The sequence below is a fragment of the Lutjanus erythropterus genome, chromosome 18, assembly GCF_056507025.1.
Source record: "Lutjanus erythropterus isolate fLutEry1 chromosome 18, fLutEry1.hap2, whole genome shotgun sequence".
Classification (NCBI taxonomy): Eukaryota; Metazoa; Chordata; class Actinopteri; order Lutjaniformes; family Lutjanidae; genus Lutjanus; species Lutjanus erythropterus.
In genome coordinates this window covers 193,076-207,500 of record NC_139334.1, presented here as the reverse complement: position 1 = coordinate 207,500, position 14,425 = coordinate 193,076, and the positions used below count along the sequence as shown (strand labels likewise).

The 14,425-nt window shown below is 46.6% G+C and overlaps 2 protein-coding genes across 3 annotated transcripts in view; one reads left to right on the top strand and one right to left on the bottom strand.

Moving 5' to 3' along the window:
• sec23a (Sec23 homolog A, coat complex II component) overlaps positions 1 to 13,478 on the bottom strand; it is a 16,504-nt gene extending 3,026 nt beyond the window's left edge. Inside the window, exons 1-14 of one of the 2 annotated variants that reach the window (XM_084743119.1) lie at positions 13,378 to 13,478; positions 11,854 to 12,121; positions 11,695 to 11,752; positions 11,478 to 11,564; positions 10,112 to 10,348; positions 9,380 to 9,456; positions 9,058 to 9,202; positions 8,767 to 8,925; positions 8,495 to 8,610; positions 8,206 to 8,329; positions 7,927 to 8,007; positions 7,472 to 7,561; positions 469 to 575; positions 161 to 314 (exon numbers count right to left, since the gene is read on the bottom strand). In XM_084743119.1, coding sequence (XP_084599245.1) covers positions 161 to 314; positions 469 to 575; positions 7,472 to 7,561; positions 7,927 to 8,007; positions 8,206 to 8,329; positions 8,495 to 8,610; positions 8,767 to 8,925; positions 9,058 to 9,202; positions 9,380 to 9,456; positions 10,112 to 10,348; positions 11,478 to 11,564; positions 11,695 to 11,752; positions 11,854 to 12,074 — 1,656 coding nt within the window. In that variant the 5' untranslated portion in view covers positions 12,075 to 12,121; positions 13,378 to 13,478. The remainder of the gene's footprint in view (positions 1 to 160; positions 315 to 468; positions 576 to 7,471; positions 7,562 to 7,926; positions 8,008 to 8,205; positions 8,330 to 8,494; positions 8,611 to 8,766; positions 8,926 to 9,057; positions 9,203 to 9,379; positions 9,457 to 10,111; positions 10,349 to 11,477; positions 11,565 to 11,694; positions 11,753 to 11,853; positions 12,122 to 13,377) is intronic. The other variant, XM_084743120.1, reaches the window with a different exon arrangement.
• On the top strand, positions 1,593 to 5,709 carry LOC146310375 (adenosine receptor A2b). The gene is made up of 3 exons (XM_084743130.1): positions 1,593 to 3,098; positions 5,244 to 5,397; positions 5,508 to 5,709. Exons 1-3 carry the CDS (start codon positions 2,405 to 2,407, stop codon positions 5,698 to 5,700), a joined length of 1,041 nt encoding a protein of 346 aa, XP_084599256.1. The 5' UTR covers positions 1,593 to 2,404; the 3' UTR covers positions 5,701 to 5,709.
• Positions 13,479 to 14,425: the final 947 nt, after the last annotated feature.

Here is a 14,425-nt window from a genome sequence, read left to right as displayed (position 1 = left end):
CACACACACACACACACACACACACACACAATCATCATGATGTACATACACACACACACGATCTTCATCATGTACACACACACACACACACGATCTTCATCATGTACACACACACACACACACACACGATGAGTCCATGTTTGTGTTTTAACCAGTGTACCAGTCTGATCAGCTGTCTGTCCAACCAGCGAAGAACATCAGGCCCCTCCTCCGTCTCCGCCCGGTACACCGCCAGCCTCGCCATCAAGATGGCTGCCGCCTCCTGGTCGAAGGATGCCGCGATGCTCTGTATCTGCGTCTGAGCGTCGGCCCAGCTGGAGGGAGAGACCACAGAAGAAGAGATGAGTATTTCTCCATAAATCACCCGCGTCTACCCGCCTCTGACGTCCCTGCAGACTGTCAGCTTTTAAAAGACGGCGAGCAGCGGCAGCAGGTGATGTCAGAGTCTGTGAGTCAGAGGCTCCTTACTTCCTGGCGGTGGTGGTGACTCGGATGCGTCTCTGTCCCGACGAGTGCTGGTACTGAGTGACGAACTGGATCGCTCCTCGGCCGCCCTGAGGGATCGGAGCGTTGTGCTGCAACACAAACAGACACGCAGGGTCAACAGCTGGAAACATCAGGACCGCAGATCAATCAGCAATCAATAATCTGATCCACACATTCACAGCCAGCAGGAACAGGTCCGTTTACCATCAGGAGACACAGAACCATGAGAACAGGAACAGCCTGAGAACTGTGGTGAATTATTTTACTGTTTTAATCTTATTTTTATTTGTCTGATTTTAGCTGAACTTTGTACCTTTATTTTGAAAGGTCCTATAAAAATAAAAGTGTGTTTGTTTGAGATTACCTGATTAAATTAAAGTTCTACTGTACACGTGCTTCAGTCACAACCAGATACACGCTGCTCTCTGATTGGCTGCTGCTTGCTCCTCAGTGGTCTGAGGTTCAGCAGCAGCAGGATGATGATGATGATGATGATGATGATTACACACCTGCACACCTGTTATTACCTGAGCCACATACACACAATGTCAACACTACCTGAACATCCAATATCCTGTGTGTGTGTGTGTGTGTGTGTGTGTGTGTGTGTGTGTGTGGGTGTGTGTGTGTGGGTGTGTGTGTGTGTGTGTCCTCTCATCATCATCTCAGCAGGTGACTGACAGATGCACCACGGCAACGCTGCCTGTGGAGACACACACACACACACACACACACACACACACACACAGGACAGAAGACACGCCTCCTGCAGTCTTTCCTCGTCTTCAGACTCAGAACTGATCAGACTCTGATGGTCTCAGATCAAACCGATCTCTGATATTGATCACAGACCCCTTCATCTGCTTTCACCTTTGACCTTCACTCTGCTTCATTTTACTGTGACGCTTCACAGAGGACAAAGAGGACGCGACTGAAGGGACGTGGACCTGGACTGGATTTTGGTTTTTGTTTCGTGGAGATTATCTGACTGCTCAGTGGCGTTCAGCAACTCCAACTTGACGGGTTTCAGGTGCAAAGCAGGGGAACGTTTTGGGGTTCAGGACCTGATTAAGGCCTGGTTCCTCCGGTGGAACCACCGGGAAGGTGAGAACTTCACACACACGCTGTGTTCGGGTTCAGTCATCTCACCACCGTGACTCAACAAACTTAAAGTGAGCTGATCACGTCTGTGTGGTGACTGAGGTCCAACCGACCGTCTCTGCAGGATTTACTGTTTTTATCAGAGACGTCTGGTGGCTCCGCTCAGGTCTGAACAATAACATGGATGACGAGTCTCAACTATGACATCATCCAGGAGCCACAACACACAGCAGGAAAAAGTCCAGGTGAAGCTGAGGTAGAAGCTCAAGTGAAGACAGTAGAACTGTCAATAAAGACTATAGAGAGACAGTTCCTGCTGCTGTTTTACTGTGATATCCGATGATGATTTGAGTTGTCCTCAGCGTGTCCAGCTTCACTCGGCTCCCTGCCGTGACTCAGTGGATCACCGTGGTGACTGAGGTCCAACCAGCTCTTCACATCATAAGCTTCTGGATGTCCAGTCTGTTTATATGAAGACACTTCTGTCCTCAGGCTGAAGAGCAACGCGGAAGACGTTCGGAATCGTCAGCGTCTCCTTTCTGACGAACATTAACTCGAAGACATTAACAGCAGATGAAGTTGCTCGGTTGTCATGGAGATGGTTGAGTTGCTATCGAGTGGCATCAGTCTGGACTTTGTGTCACGTGATCGCATGTGTTGACTTTTGTGTTTGAGTTTGTTGGAGCAGCATCTAGTGGAGGTTCAAAGAACTGCAGCAGGTTCTGGACAACACGGTCTCACGTAAAAGTGTCCTCGGATGTCCTGTCTGACTTGTGATGTCGCCGACGTGCTTTCTGTCCTGTGAGTCCACCTAAAGATGGATGCTCTGAGGACGCTGTACGCTGCCCTGATGGTGCTGTCGGGCGTGGCCTCTGTCTTTGGGAACCTCCTGCTGCTGCTGGTACTCCTCCTGAACAAGGAGCTCTGGACCGACTCGCTGGGCCTCACCCTGAGCTTCAGCCTCAGCGACCTGGCCCTCGGACTCTCCGCCATCCCCTTTGGAGCCTACAACAGCCTGACCTGGCCCTCCTGCTGTTCCAGTGAGGGCGCCCTCTGTCAGGGCAGCGGCTTCATCTTCCTCCTCCTGCAGACCTCCTCCATCCACTCGCTCACCTGGGCCACCGTCAACAAGTTCACAGAGATCTGCTTCGCCCTGAGCTACGGCAGCATCTGGACGGCTGGGCGGAGCCGGGCGGTGCTGGTACTGGTCTGGTTGTTCTGCCTGGTGAGCGCCGCCCTGCCCCTGCTTGGGTTTGGCAGCTACGTTTACAGTGAGTCACGGTTCCTGTGCTGCCCGAGCTTCACCCCTGACAACAGGTACTTTGTGGCGTTGTGGATGTTGGCGGGCATCGTGGCGCCGATCCTCACCATGTGCTCTCTGTACGGATACATCGTGTACGTGGCCAGGAAACAGGCCAGGAGGGGAACATTCATGTGCAATGAGCTACACTGCTACTACGTTCCTGCCAACAACTACCTGAGGAGCTCCATCGTGATGGTCACAACCTCGGGTAAGTTAACGCTTCACTGTGATTGGTCACTGACACAACCTACCAGTTCCTTTTGTCTTAAAAGCCTGGGTTGCTTGTAGAGATCGCAAAGTCTCCCAAGTTGACACATTTGATTGGCTGAATTTTGGGCAAATGTGTCTAAAATGATTTCAGAACCATTTTCAGAGGGTCGTGGGCTTTAGAAGGCAGCTGAGACTAGAATCCATCCCGCCAGGCCCCTCGCTATTTATTTGTGCCCACGCCAGCAGTGGTGCGAGCCAGTCAGCGTCCTCAGAGGGACCACTGCCAGCTACAGGCGTGGTTCATTTGTGGCGACAGTGATAAGCGTCCTTGGAAATGACTTGCAGAATCAGCTGTTAATGTTGCCATGACAACGTGAGCCGAGAGGACACGTCGGGTTTCTGAGACATAAACCCCCGAGCTGCGGAGGAGAAACCCAGACGACCGACAGCAGGACTGGCTTCTGTGTTTACCTCCATGACTCACTGTCATTACTCTCATTATGGCAACACACACAGAGGTGTCATAAACACAGGCAGGGTCAAAGGTCACCACAGCAGCCTGGAGACATGAGGTGCAATTAGACTTGCACCGATTTCAACTTTCTTAGCTGATTCCAATTTCCGATTTTTGAGGGGTCTGACCTACCGATTCCGATTTTGGCCGATTCTGATTTCCAAACTTTCTAAAAACTGTAATTGACAGCATTCACAAACATTTTTGCAACTTTTCTTGTAAATATGTTCATAATAAGACACTGACTATTTAATATTCATTTAATACTTTCTCCAACATCCTCGAGATCATGGAATCTCGCGGGATTTCGCGGGACGCGATTTCACGTGATCTTTTGTGGAAGCGCATGTAAACAAACCGGAGACTAACGCCGTGCAACAGTTTGAAGTAAAACTTTGCCGTGAGAAAAACAAACACAGAAGTTAAAGGAGTCTGGATGAGAAAATGTTTGAGGAGACGCATCAACACAGGTTGTTTATTCTTCAGCCAGAACAGGAAGTGAGATTTTAACTGTCCCTCTGTGAACAGCAGTCTGCTGCTAGCTTGCTAGCATTAGCCTGAAGTGCGAGAGAGTTTACGGCTGTTTTGCGACATTGTCAGCTGCTCTGTCTCGTTGTAGACTGTCTGTCTTCTCTTTATCTTGTTCTTTGAATCTGTCTCTGACACCAGCTTCAAGCAGACGTGTCAGAGTGTGTAGCTGTTATCAGCGCTGTGTTGACGTCACGGTCAGTTTGTCTGCTGCGCGCATCACGTGACCATCGTGCAGAACATGTGTGTGACCATGACGGGCACAGAACCGGATTTGTGAGGCTGACCGGCAGGTCACCGGTCAAGGCCAGTCACGTGAAAACCGTCCCGATTCCGAGCATTGCCGATTAATCGGTGCAAGTCTAGGTGCAATATTTGATTTAAAAAAAACAAAAAAACAAAAAAACAATTGTTTGTGTGTGAAACAACTGTGTTGCTGCAGAGACGTGCTGACCTACACATCAGATTCTACAGACTGAAGAAAATATCTTTGATGATTATTTTCACTATCAAATAACCAGTCGATTATTTTTAAGATTAATCGATTAGTTTCTGGTCTATAAAAGGGTGAGAAATTGATCCTGTCACGATCTTGTCAATTGAAAAATAGGTTCAAACGTGAAAACAGGTGGATTTTTGAATTTTTCAACTGATGATCAATCTAGCAGCAATTTCTCCACTAATCGATTAGTTTTTTTGGTCCATAAGAAGTCAGAAAATATTGATTAGTGTTCGAAGATGACGTCCTCAAATGTCTCATTTTGTCCACAACTCAAAGACATTCAGTTTACTGTCAGAGAGGAAAGAAAGCAGAAAATATTCACATTTAAGAAGCTGAAATCAGAGAATTTGTGGACAGGCTGTGGACAACACAAGACATGGAGACATTTTATGGACCAAACAACTAATCGTTTATTGGAAAAATGATTACCAGATTGATCACTGGTTGAAAAATGGGTCTAAACATCCTCCTGTTTTCACGTTTAGACTGATGTTTAAATGGACAAGATTGTGACAGGATTAATGAATTGATTAATGGAAAATAATCATTAGTCTTTTGATTGGTTCTGATGTGGTCATGTGTTTCCTGTCTGTCTCCAGTGTGTCTGCTGGTGTGCTGGCTGCCCTACATCTCAGTGTGTCTGTACGAGACGTTCAGCGGGCGACAGAGTCCCGCTGTGACATCAGCTCTCTCCGCCTGGCTCGTTCTGACCACCGCCGCGCTCAACCCCTGGATCACCTGCATGACGCAGACGTAAGTATGACCCCGCGAAGGCAGAGCGGTTCGTGAGTGAAAGACCTACGTACGTACGTAATCGTCAAGTGATAAAACTCATCGCTGTGTGTCTTTTTGCGTGACTCCAGTAGGTACAGGGCGGCGGCGCGGCGGAGCGTCGCCAGGTTCATTCTGATGTGCTCGTGTTCAGGTACGCCTCTGGAGTCCCGCCCCCAGAGCGCCGCCCTCCGCCTGGACACGGCCAATCGCATCAGCACAACGACGACGACTACGGCGGTGACACGTCCGTCGTCACCACCAAAAACGCCAACGCCACCGTGACGAATGCAGCAGTTTTCCACAGATGGTTTCTGTCATGTGAGGTTGTTCTGATCACGCTGACGTTCGTTCAGTGATCAATTTTCTCACTAGTTTGGTTTTAATTAGTTATTTGATCTTGTAAACAATAATCAACCTGTCGGGTCTCTGACTCATGGTCCAGCTGAGTGGGCGTGTCCTGTACCGGTGGATGAGAGCAGCGTTTGTCGCTCTGCAGAACAAAATAAAAAGACAAATACTGCCCCCGAAAATCAGCCAAAAAACTAACCAGCGATGGATTCAGCTGACTGTTGATGGACGATATATTTGTCCAATCGCCTGACCAGAGAGATGTGGCGGCCATCTTTATTTACTGTGACAGTCACAGTGCACTATGGGAAATTCAGATCAGCCTTCCATCACATTTCTTATGAGTTTAAGATATTCGGAGCTTTAAGTGCAGCAGATGTGAACGGTGTTGACCTCACCTGCACACACCTGGCCGGTCTTTACAGGAAGCAGGTGAGATGGACGGTGATGTCAGGCTGCTCGTTAAAACTGTGTTTTCACCTCAAAGTTCAGTTCATGACAGGATGAACTCAAATGAACCGAGCTGAGGTCGTCCGGTATCCAATCAGGATCCTGCGGGACATGCCCCCCTGTGGACGTACCGTGGACCGACTGGACAGATTATTACAGATCCAGACCTGGACATGTGGTCTTTTATACGGTGGGTGGTGGACAGTAACGACTGTCCCAGCCTGATGGGGGAGCAGGAGACGAGTCAACACTGTGGACCACTTCTCAGGACTGCTTATGTAATGAGCAATAACAACAATAACAACAATAATAATAATCATAATAAACATCATAAATGGATATGGACTGAACTTTGTGTGATTATTTATTTTCTTGTGTGAAAGTCTTTTCCGGTTTAAACCTTCGATCAGCAAACATCTGAAAAGTCACCTGATGTGGAAAAAGATTTTCTTCAAAATCAACATCAACAGAAAAATGTGTGTTATTTTGTTGGTCTGAGCTGGTGCTTTTATTTTGTTGATCTGAGCTGGTGCTTTTATTTTGTTGATCTGAGCTGGTGCTTTTATTTTGTTGATCTGAGCTGGTGCTTTTATTTTGTTGAACTGAGCTGGTGCTTTTATTTTGTTGATCTGAGCTGGTGCTTTTATTTTGTTGAACTGAGCTGGTGCTTTTATTTTGTTGATCTGAGCTTGTGCTTTTATTTTGTTGAACTGAGCTTGTGCTTTTATTTTGTTGAACTGAGCTTGTGCTTTTATTTTGTTGAACTGAGCATGTGCTTTTACTTTGTTGATCTGAGCTTGTGCTTTTATTTTGTTGATCTGAGCTGGTGCATGTTTTGCATGTTTTTGTCCTCTCTGCCTCCACCTGCTGGTTCAGAGCGTCTCTGCAGCCTCAAACTGTTGATCAGTACCTACATTTACTCAGTCCACTTTTAAAGTACTTGTATTTTACTTGAGTACTTGTGTTCTTTATTCTGTTTCTGACATTTGCTGAGGTTCTTTTTGTCTCAGGTGAGACAGGCGTCCTCCACTAAATCAGATTATATGAGACAGCAGTATTTTACTCTGATTATTGTCTGTGTATCTGAATACTTTTACTTCATGTGTACATTTGGCTCATAATACTTTGAGTATTTAGTTAACCACAGCCCCTGTGAGGTCACACATATCAAAGCTTCCTGTGTGACCAGCTGTATCATCAACCAATCAGAGGCTGGTGTCTGATCACCTGAGGGTCAAAGGTCAGGTGTTCGTACCTGGTTCACGACTTCAAAGTAAAGAGCCAGCGTGGTGGTCGGATCCAAACCGCAGATCTTCCACTGACACGTTCCTCCTGTTCCGATCTCCTGGAACCCCACACACACACACACACACACACACACACACACACACACACACACACACACACACACACACACACACACACACACAGTTACAGTACTGCAGTGTAATACAGTGTACTGCAGTATAGTTCACCAGGTTATCAGTCAGACGGACGTATTTTCTTTTATATAACTGGTTTCCTGACAGAAAGGTAAAGAGGTGAAAATGTTCTAATTGTTGACCTCGTCCACACCAGTAACTCCAGCTGCTTCTCTAAACTGGGGACAGTGGAGAAGAACCTCAGACAACCACACTGCAAATAATGGTCAAACACAGACGTGAACCTGACAGCAGAGGACAGGAGGACAGAAGTGTGTGTGTTACATACGTTCTCAGAGACACAGGGTCCTTTAGCGCTCAGAGACACACACGGTCCGATCGCTCCTGACACTTTGATCTCTCTGGACGTCTGAAACAGAAACACATGAACAGGAAGTTCATCCACCGGTTTTAATTCTCACCTTTGACCTTCAAGAGTGTTTCACAGTCGGGTCTGAAGTGTTTTACAGAGTAAAAATCAACCTTTCGCCGCCCTCTGGTGGACAAACCGGTCCTAAACCAGCATCTCTGCCAACACCTCTTGACTCAGATCAGCTGTGGTTCGTACCTTGACCTCCAGCGTGGCGGCGAAGGCCATCTTGAAGGATCCCTGGACGTCTTTGGTGAAAACTCTCTGGAAGGTTTGTTTGAACAGAGACGTGTTGAAGGAGTCTGCCATCACCATGTAACCTCTGCAGAGACAAAAGACGCCAAAACATCACCACGTAACCTCTGCAGAGACAAAAGACGCCAAAACATCACCACGTAACCTCTGCAGAGACAAAAGACGCCAAAACATGACCTCACAGTCATGTGTCTGTTGTAATGTGTGTGTTTGATGATAATTCGGCGTGTACCCGGTGTAGTTGGCGCAGCACTTCATCTCCAGCAGGCCGGTCTGGTCCAGAGCGCAGGCGTAGATGTCGATGATGTGACCGTTGGTGGACGCTCTGTTTGCTAGAGACTCGTAGTGCTGCATCACACACACACACACAGACACACAAACACAGAGCGATGAAGTCAATGTCTGACCTTTGACCTCTCAGAAACTGTGGATCAGATGATTCTTCCGACAGTGACGGTCTATAATCACTAATCAATAAACTTCAGGGCGGAGCTTTCCTCTCACCTTGGTGGCTTTCTTCATGAACTTGGCGTTGTCCTTCTCCAGGTCATGCCAGGACCTGATGGGGGTCTTCAGCTCGTCTCCCACCACCATGCCGGGGCCCTGCGTCGCCGGGCCACCAATGAACGTCATGATCCGAGCGCCCGTGTTTGGAAAGGTGCACTGTGGGTAAAAAAATTAATTAATCAAGAAAATTATAGATTAAGCAACAATGACGACTGTCTGTATTCAGACCTTGAAGTGACTAAGAATCTAATTGCAGACTTTTCCAGACTGTTCCAGACCCTCTCTCACCTCCAGCAGACCCACGGCGATGGACATGGCGACGCCCAGCGAGCGCAGCGGTCTCTTTCCCTGAGTGACGGGCCAGGGGTCACGCTGCAGCTCCCCCAGCAGGTCAGTCAGGTTCATGTCGATCTTCTGCACCGGCTGCAGAAACCTGAAGGAAGAGCCAATCACACTCTGAGACGTAGCCGGAGACATCGTTCTGTACCGGAGACGCCTGATGACACGTTCTCTATGACACAGCTTCTGATTCTGATCCGTTTCTGTTCCTGACCTCCTCTAGTGGCTCGGTTGAGGTGTCACTGCTGTGTGTGTGTGTGTGTGTGTTTACCTGTTGGACAGAGGCTGCTGGGCTGCCTGAGGACCTCGTCCCTGACCGGCTGAAGGTTTGGTCAGACCGAGCATCTCCTGCAGCGTCACAAACAATTCACAGCTGGTTATAACAGTTCACAGAGTACAGAGCAGGTCAGAGAAGCTCCGAGCCCCGAGGAACGTGGATGTTACGTCACACTTCCAGGTGGAAACGGAGTTGAAAAGTCACATGTCGCACGTTTTGAGCTCCACGCCTCAGACGAGACAGTGGATCGATATTCTGTCACAGACTGTCTGTCAGAAATACAGCTGCAACGATTAGTGTAACAATCAATTATTAATGAATCCACAACTGGTTTCTGTCGTCTCGGACTTTGGAAACAGGAAACAATAATGAAATATAGAACATTAGCTACAGAAGGTAAAACATGACATTGTTTGCTACTTAATGTTAGCTAGAAAGTTAACAAGTTAACCAAAACATTATTTTTGAATTAGCTAAACGGTTAGTTAGCTTTCTTATGATGACTCAGCTCCATTACAAACTGATTTTTAACCTTCTTGTATTGTGTCATACACCATCAGATCGTGGCGTCTCGTATATTAGTCCAGACGATGCCAGGACCTGGATAAGTGGCTGAAAATGGATGGTCTGGATGATGGACTCGTTCTAGTGGTAATGAGCTCTAACTAGCTGCAGTAACTGTAACTAACAAGCTGCTGCCTGCAGGGTTAGTCGGGGTCAGGGTACCTGCAGCTGCTTGGCGTTGAGGTCTTTTGTCCCCCTGAAGACGTAGCTCTTGGAGATCCCCTCGCAGCCGAGCTCGTGGACCTGCACCATGCGGCCGAAGGTGATGAGTCCGACGAGCGCGGTGGGCGGCAGCAGAGACAGGGACATCTGTAGAGACTCCTTCAGGGCCTGCAGGTCCTCGTCCTCCATACAGGTGTCCACCACGTAAAGGAAGACCAGCGGCATCTGAGGACCCCGCTGAGGACAGACACCGCAAGAGGTTACACATATCACCGAGCTCTGGTCAAAAAAGTCATGTTTAGAGGAAAAAAGTCAGTCAGTCTGTACCTGTGTGTCAGTCAGTCTGTACCTGTGTCAGTCAGTCTGTACTTCTGTCAGTCTGTACCTGTGTGTCAGTCTGTACTTGTGTCAGTCAGTCTGTACCTGTGTGTCAGTCTGTACCTGTGTGTCAGTCAGTCTGTACCTGTGTGTCAGTCTGTACTTGTGTCAGTAAGTCCATACCTGTGTGTCAGTCAGTCTGTACCTGTGTGTTAGTCAGTCTGTACCTGTGTGTCAGTCAGTCTGTACCTGTGTGTTAGTCAGTCTGTACTTGTGTCAGTCGGTCTGTACCAGTGTGTCAGTCAGTCTGTACCTGTGTGTCAGTCTGTACCTGTGTGTCAGTCAGTCTGTACCTGTGTGTCAGTCTGTACTTGTGTCAGTCGGTCTGTACCTGTGTGTCAGTCAGTCTGTACCTGTGTGTCAGTCAGTCTGTACCTGTGTGTCAGTCTGTACTTGTGTCAGTCGGTCTGTACCTGTGTGTTAGTCAGTCTGTACCTGTGTGTTAGTCAGTCTGTACTTGTGTCAGTCGGTCTGTACCAGTGTGTCAGTCAGTCTGTACTTGTGTCAGTCGGTCTGTACCTGTGTGTCAGTCAGTCTGTACTTGTGTCAGTCGGTCTGTACCTGTGTGTCAGTCTGTACCTGTGTGTCAGTCAGTCTGTACCTGTGTGTCAGTCAGTCTGTACCTGTGTGTCAGTCAGTCTGTACCTGTGTGTCAGTCTGTACCTGTGTGTCAGTCAGTCTGTACCTGTGTGTCAGTCTGTACCTGTGTGTCAGTCAGTCTGTACCTGTGTGTTAGTCAGTCTGTACTTGTGTCAGTCGGTCAGTACCAGTGTGTCAGTCAGTCTGTACTTGTGTCAGTCGGTCTGTACCTGTGTGTCAGTCAGTCTGTACTTGTGTCAGTCGGTCTGTACCTGTGTCAGTCAGTCTGTACCTGTGTGTCAGTCTGTACCTGTGTCAGTCAGTCTGTACCTGTGTGTCAGTCAGTCTGTACCTGTGTGTCAGTCTGTACCTGTGTGTCAGTCAGTCTGTACCTGTGTGTCAGTCTTACCTGGACGACGTACTCGATGGTGGAGAACTGAGGCAGCAGCTCAGCAGGTTGGTTCACCTCAGAGATTCCAGCGTAAGACGGAGGAAACTGAAACACATCAGAGGACTGAGACTCACAAACTTTGCTTCCTGCATTCTTGTGACTTTTAAGAAATGAAAATACCAAACAAGAAGTTCACTGCAACATTTTAATAATGAATCATTTTAATGGTTTTAACCTGGTTCCTCTGGTAACAGAAGTTACAGGCCCACAGTTTGGCTCTGTAGTCCACTTGGCTGAAAGACACAGACAGGCAGCGGTTAGACAGGTGGATGACTTCACAGACCCCGCCCCCCCGTCTGTGACATCGCGCAGGTGCCCGGCGGCGCGTACGTACCACAGCGGGTTGAGCACGGCACGGCAGGTGGCGCGGCTGCAGAGGACCGGCTCGTACTGGATGGGCGGCAGGTCGGGTCGCTCCTTCAGCGGCGTGAACAGAGCCGCCACCGGCACCACCATCCGGGTCGCCTCGAGCCGGCTCGACGGCCACACGTTCCAGCTGAACCGCACGCCGTCGCGCTCCTCGTTCTGCGCGATGTACTCTGGGAAGGTCGCCATGGCAACGCTGGGAGATGGGAGGGGTCACACGCACTGTCAGAGAAAAGCTGCAGGGGGGAGAGGAAACTACATCAGTGTACTGAAGTACTACGGAGTACTACTGCAGTGGTGCCGACTACCAGTACTGCGACTAACGAGTACTTTCATCATCATTAATGTGTCAGTTATTTTCTTTAATAATCAATCAGTGGGTTCCTTTCACAGATGGTTCTAGATATAACTCTTCATGTTGGGTTCTAAGTAGAACTCTTTGAAAGGGTTCCACATGAACTTTTATAAAAAGTTCTAATAGGAACCAAAAATGGTTCTCCTGTGGGGACAAGCTGAAGAACCCTATATGGTTCCAGTTAGCAGCTTTATTTCTAAGGGTGTGTGTAATGCTGTTAGAGAACATGGAACATTTTGTCAGTCTGATCAATTAATTGATTGTTAATTTTACTAATGATTGATTGCGGAAAGTTTACAGTTCTGATATCTGGATTAACTGTGCAGCTCCTGACAGTGAAGGAAAACTTTAAAACAACATCAGGGACCAAATCTAAAGAAAAATATGAGTAAACTATTTAAATGAGTCGGGAAACGTTAAGTTTTACAAAATACTACAAAAGTTGAACAGAGTTTGGTTGGTGGCCTTTCAGCAGGGCTCTGATCTGTGTTACTGCAGCTCTGAGTTCATCATAAAATACATTTATATATAAATATTTGTTTATAAGAATTAGAAAAACCTTCTTATCAAATTTAATGTCATAAAAACATAAACACAAATCACATTCCTCCACCTCTAACACCACCTCTCCCACCTGAAGAGCCACCAACCAAACTCTGTACAATTTTCTCCCTATTTAACGAAAAAATATCACAGAACCTTCAGAAGACTGTAGTGCAGTAAAGACAGAAACCTTCAGATCGAAGCTGTCTGAAATCGACAGACTGCAGGTTAATCAATCGATCAGAGCCAATAATCGATCCACCCATCAGATAACCGTTAATATTTAACTTTGATATTTAAAGTCCAGTCTGTTTGATCTGATCTGATTAAAATGATGCTGCGACAGTGAACACACTGACGTCAGCAGGTACCTTAATGACCCGGACAGGTGAGGTACGTGTGCGTGAGTGTCTCACCTGAACCTGAAGGTTTTCACTCCGACACAAACTAAGTAAAACTGTTTTTTTTAATACTCTCATAGTTCTCATAGCCTCGCAGCTAACGGCTAACGGCTAACTGGACAGGTAGAAACCGCCGCCACGTCACTAACGTCACTCAGGTGACGCTTCCATGGGGTCAGACAGGTGAACTGACCGGGTCCAGGTGAAGGTGGAGGTCTGTCAGATTCAGGTGTGTGTGTGTGTGTGAAGGTAAATCAGTCTCTCACCTCCTCCCTGCTGCTGCTGCTGCTGCTGCTGCTGCTCTCACTCTGACTGACAACGAAGCAAAACAACATGGCGGCGGCCCGGCGCCACGTCACAGCACAGATGGGAAAAACAGGAGGACGTCTCACTCTGAGCGACTTTCAGAAAACACGCATTCCACAACCAGTCTTGTCACAGCGACAGCGCAGAAAAATACAGATAAAAAAACCAAACAATCCAAATAGAACAGATCTACATTAAACTCATATTACAACGATATAAAGTTGTAACTGTACAAAACAAATATGTAGTTTTAATATCATGGGGGGGCGGGTTGCAGATTTATTCATTTAATTAAATAATAACCAAAGAAAAAGTTCTGATGCAATGAGAATAATATAATAAGATAAATATATTTCTGTAATTAAACACAGTTAACATCAATTTAGAAAGAAAATACACATTTTAACAAAATTGTGATTATATTACAGTGATGTAAAGTTGTAATTCTACAATACAATGCTTTAAAGTACACATATATAGTATTACTATTATGTGAAAAAGTTACGGTTTTAAGGGTCATGAATAATTTTGATTATGAAAGAGTTTCACAAGAAAAAAAGAGGGTAAGCAAAAAGTAATATTGGTGTTATTTGTGACGAAAAGTTTTAATATTAAATTATAATCAAAGAAAAAGTATGATGCAATAATAACATAATAAAATCGATATGATCAATCTGATAAAATATAAATAATAATTTAAAAAAAAAATCGACAGTTAGTTGAACTGCATTCATTTATTTAAATGTACATCTCAACCATCAGGCTTTTATGATTATAATATTCTTACATTTTAACAGATTTCTTTCATTCTTTAACATTATTCTTTATGTTTGTCGTTTACGTACACACATTTTTACATTACTTATTTATTCATTTTTCTAGAGATCGTAATGTATACAGTTTTTGTAGTCCTGCTGTGGGTGATCTGATGAACT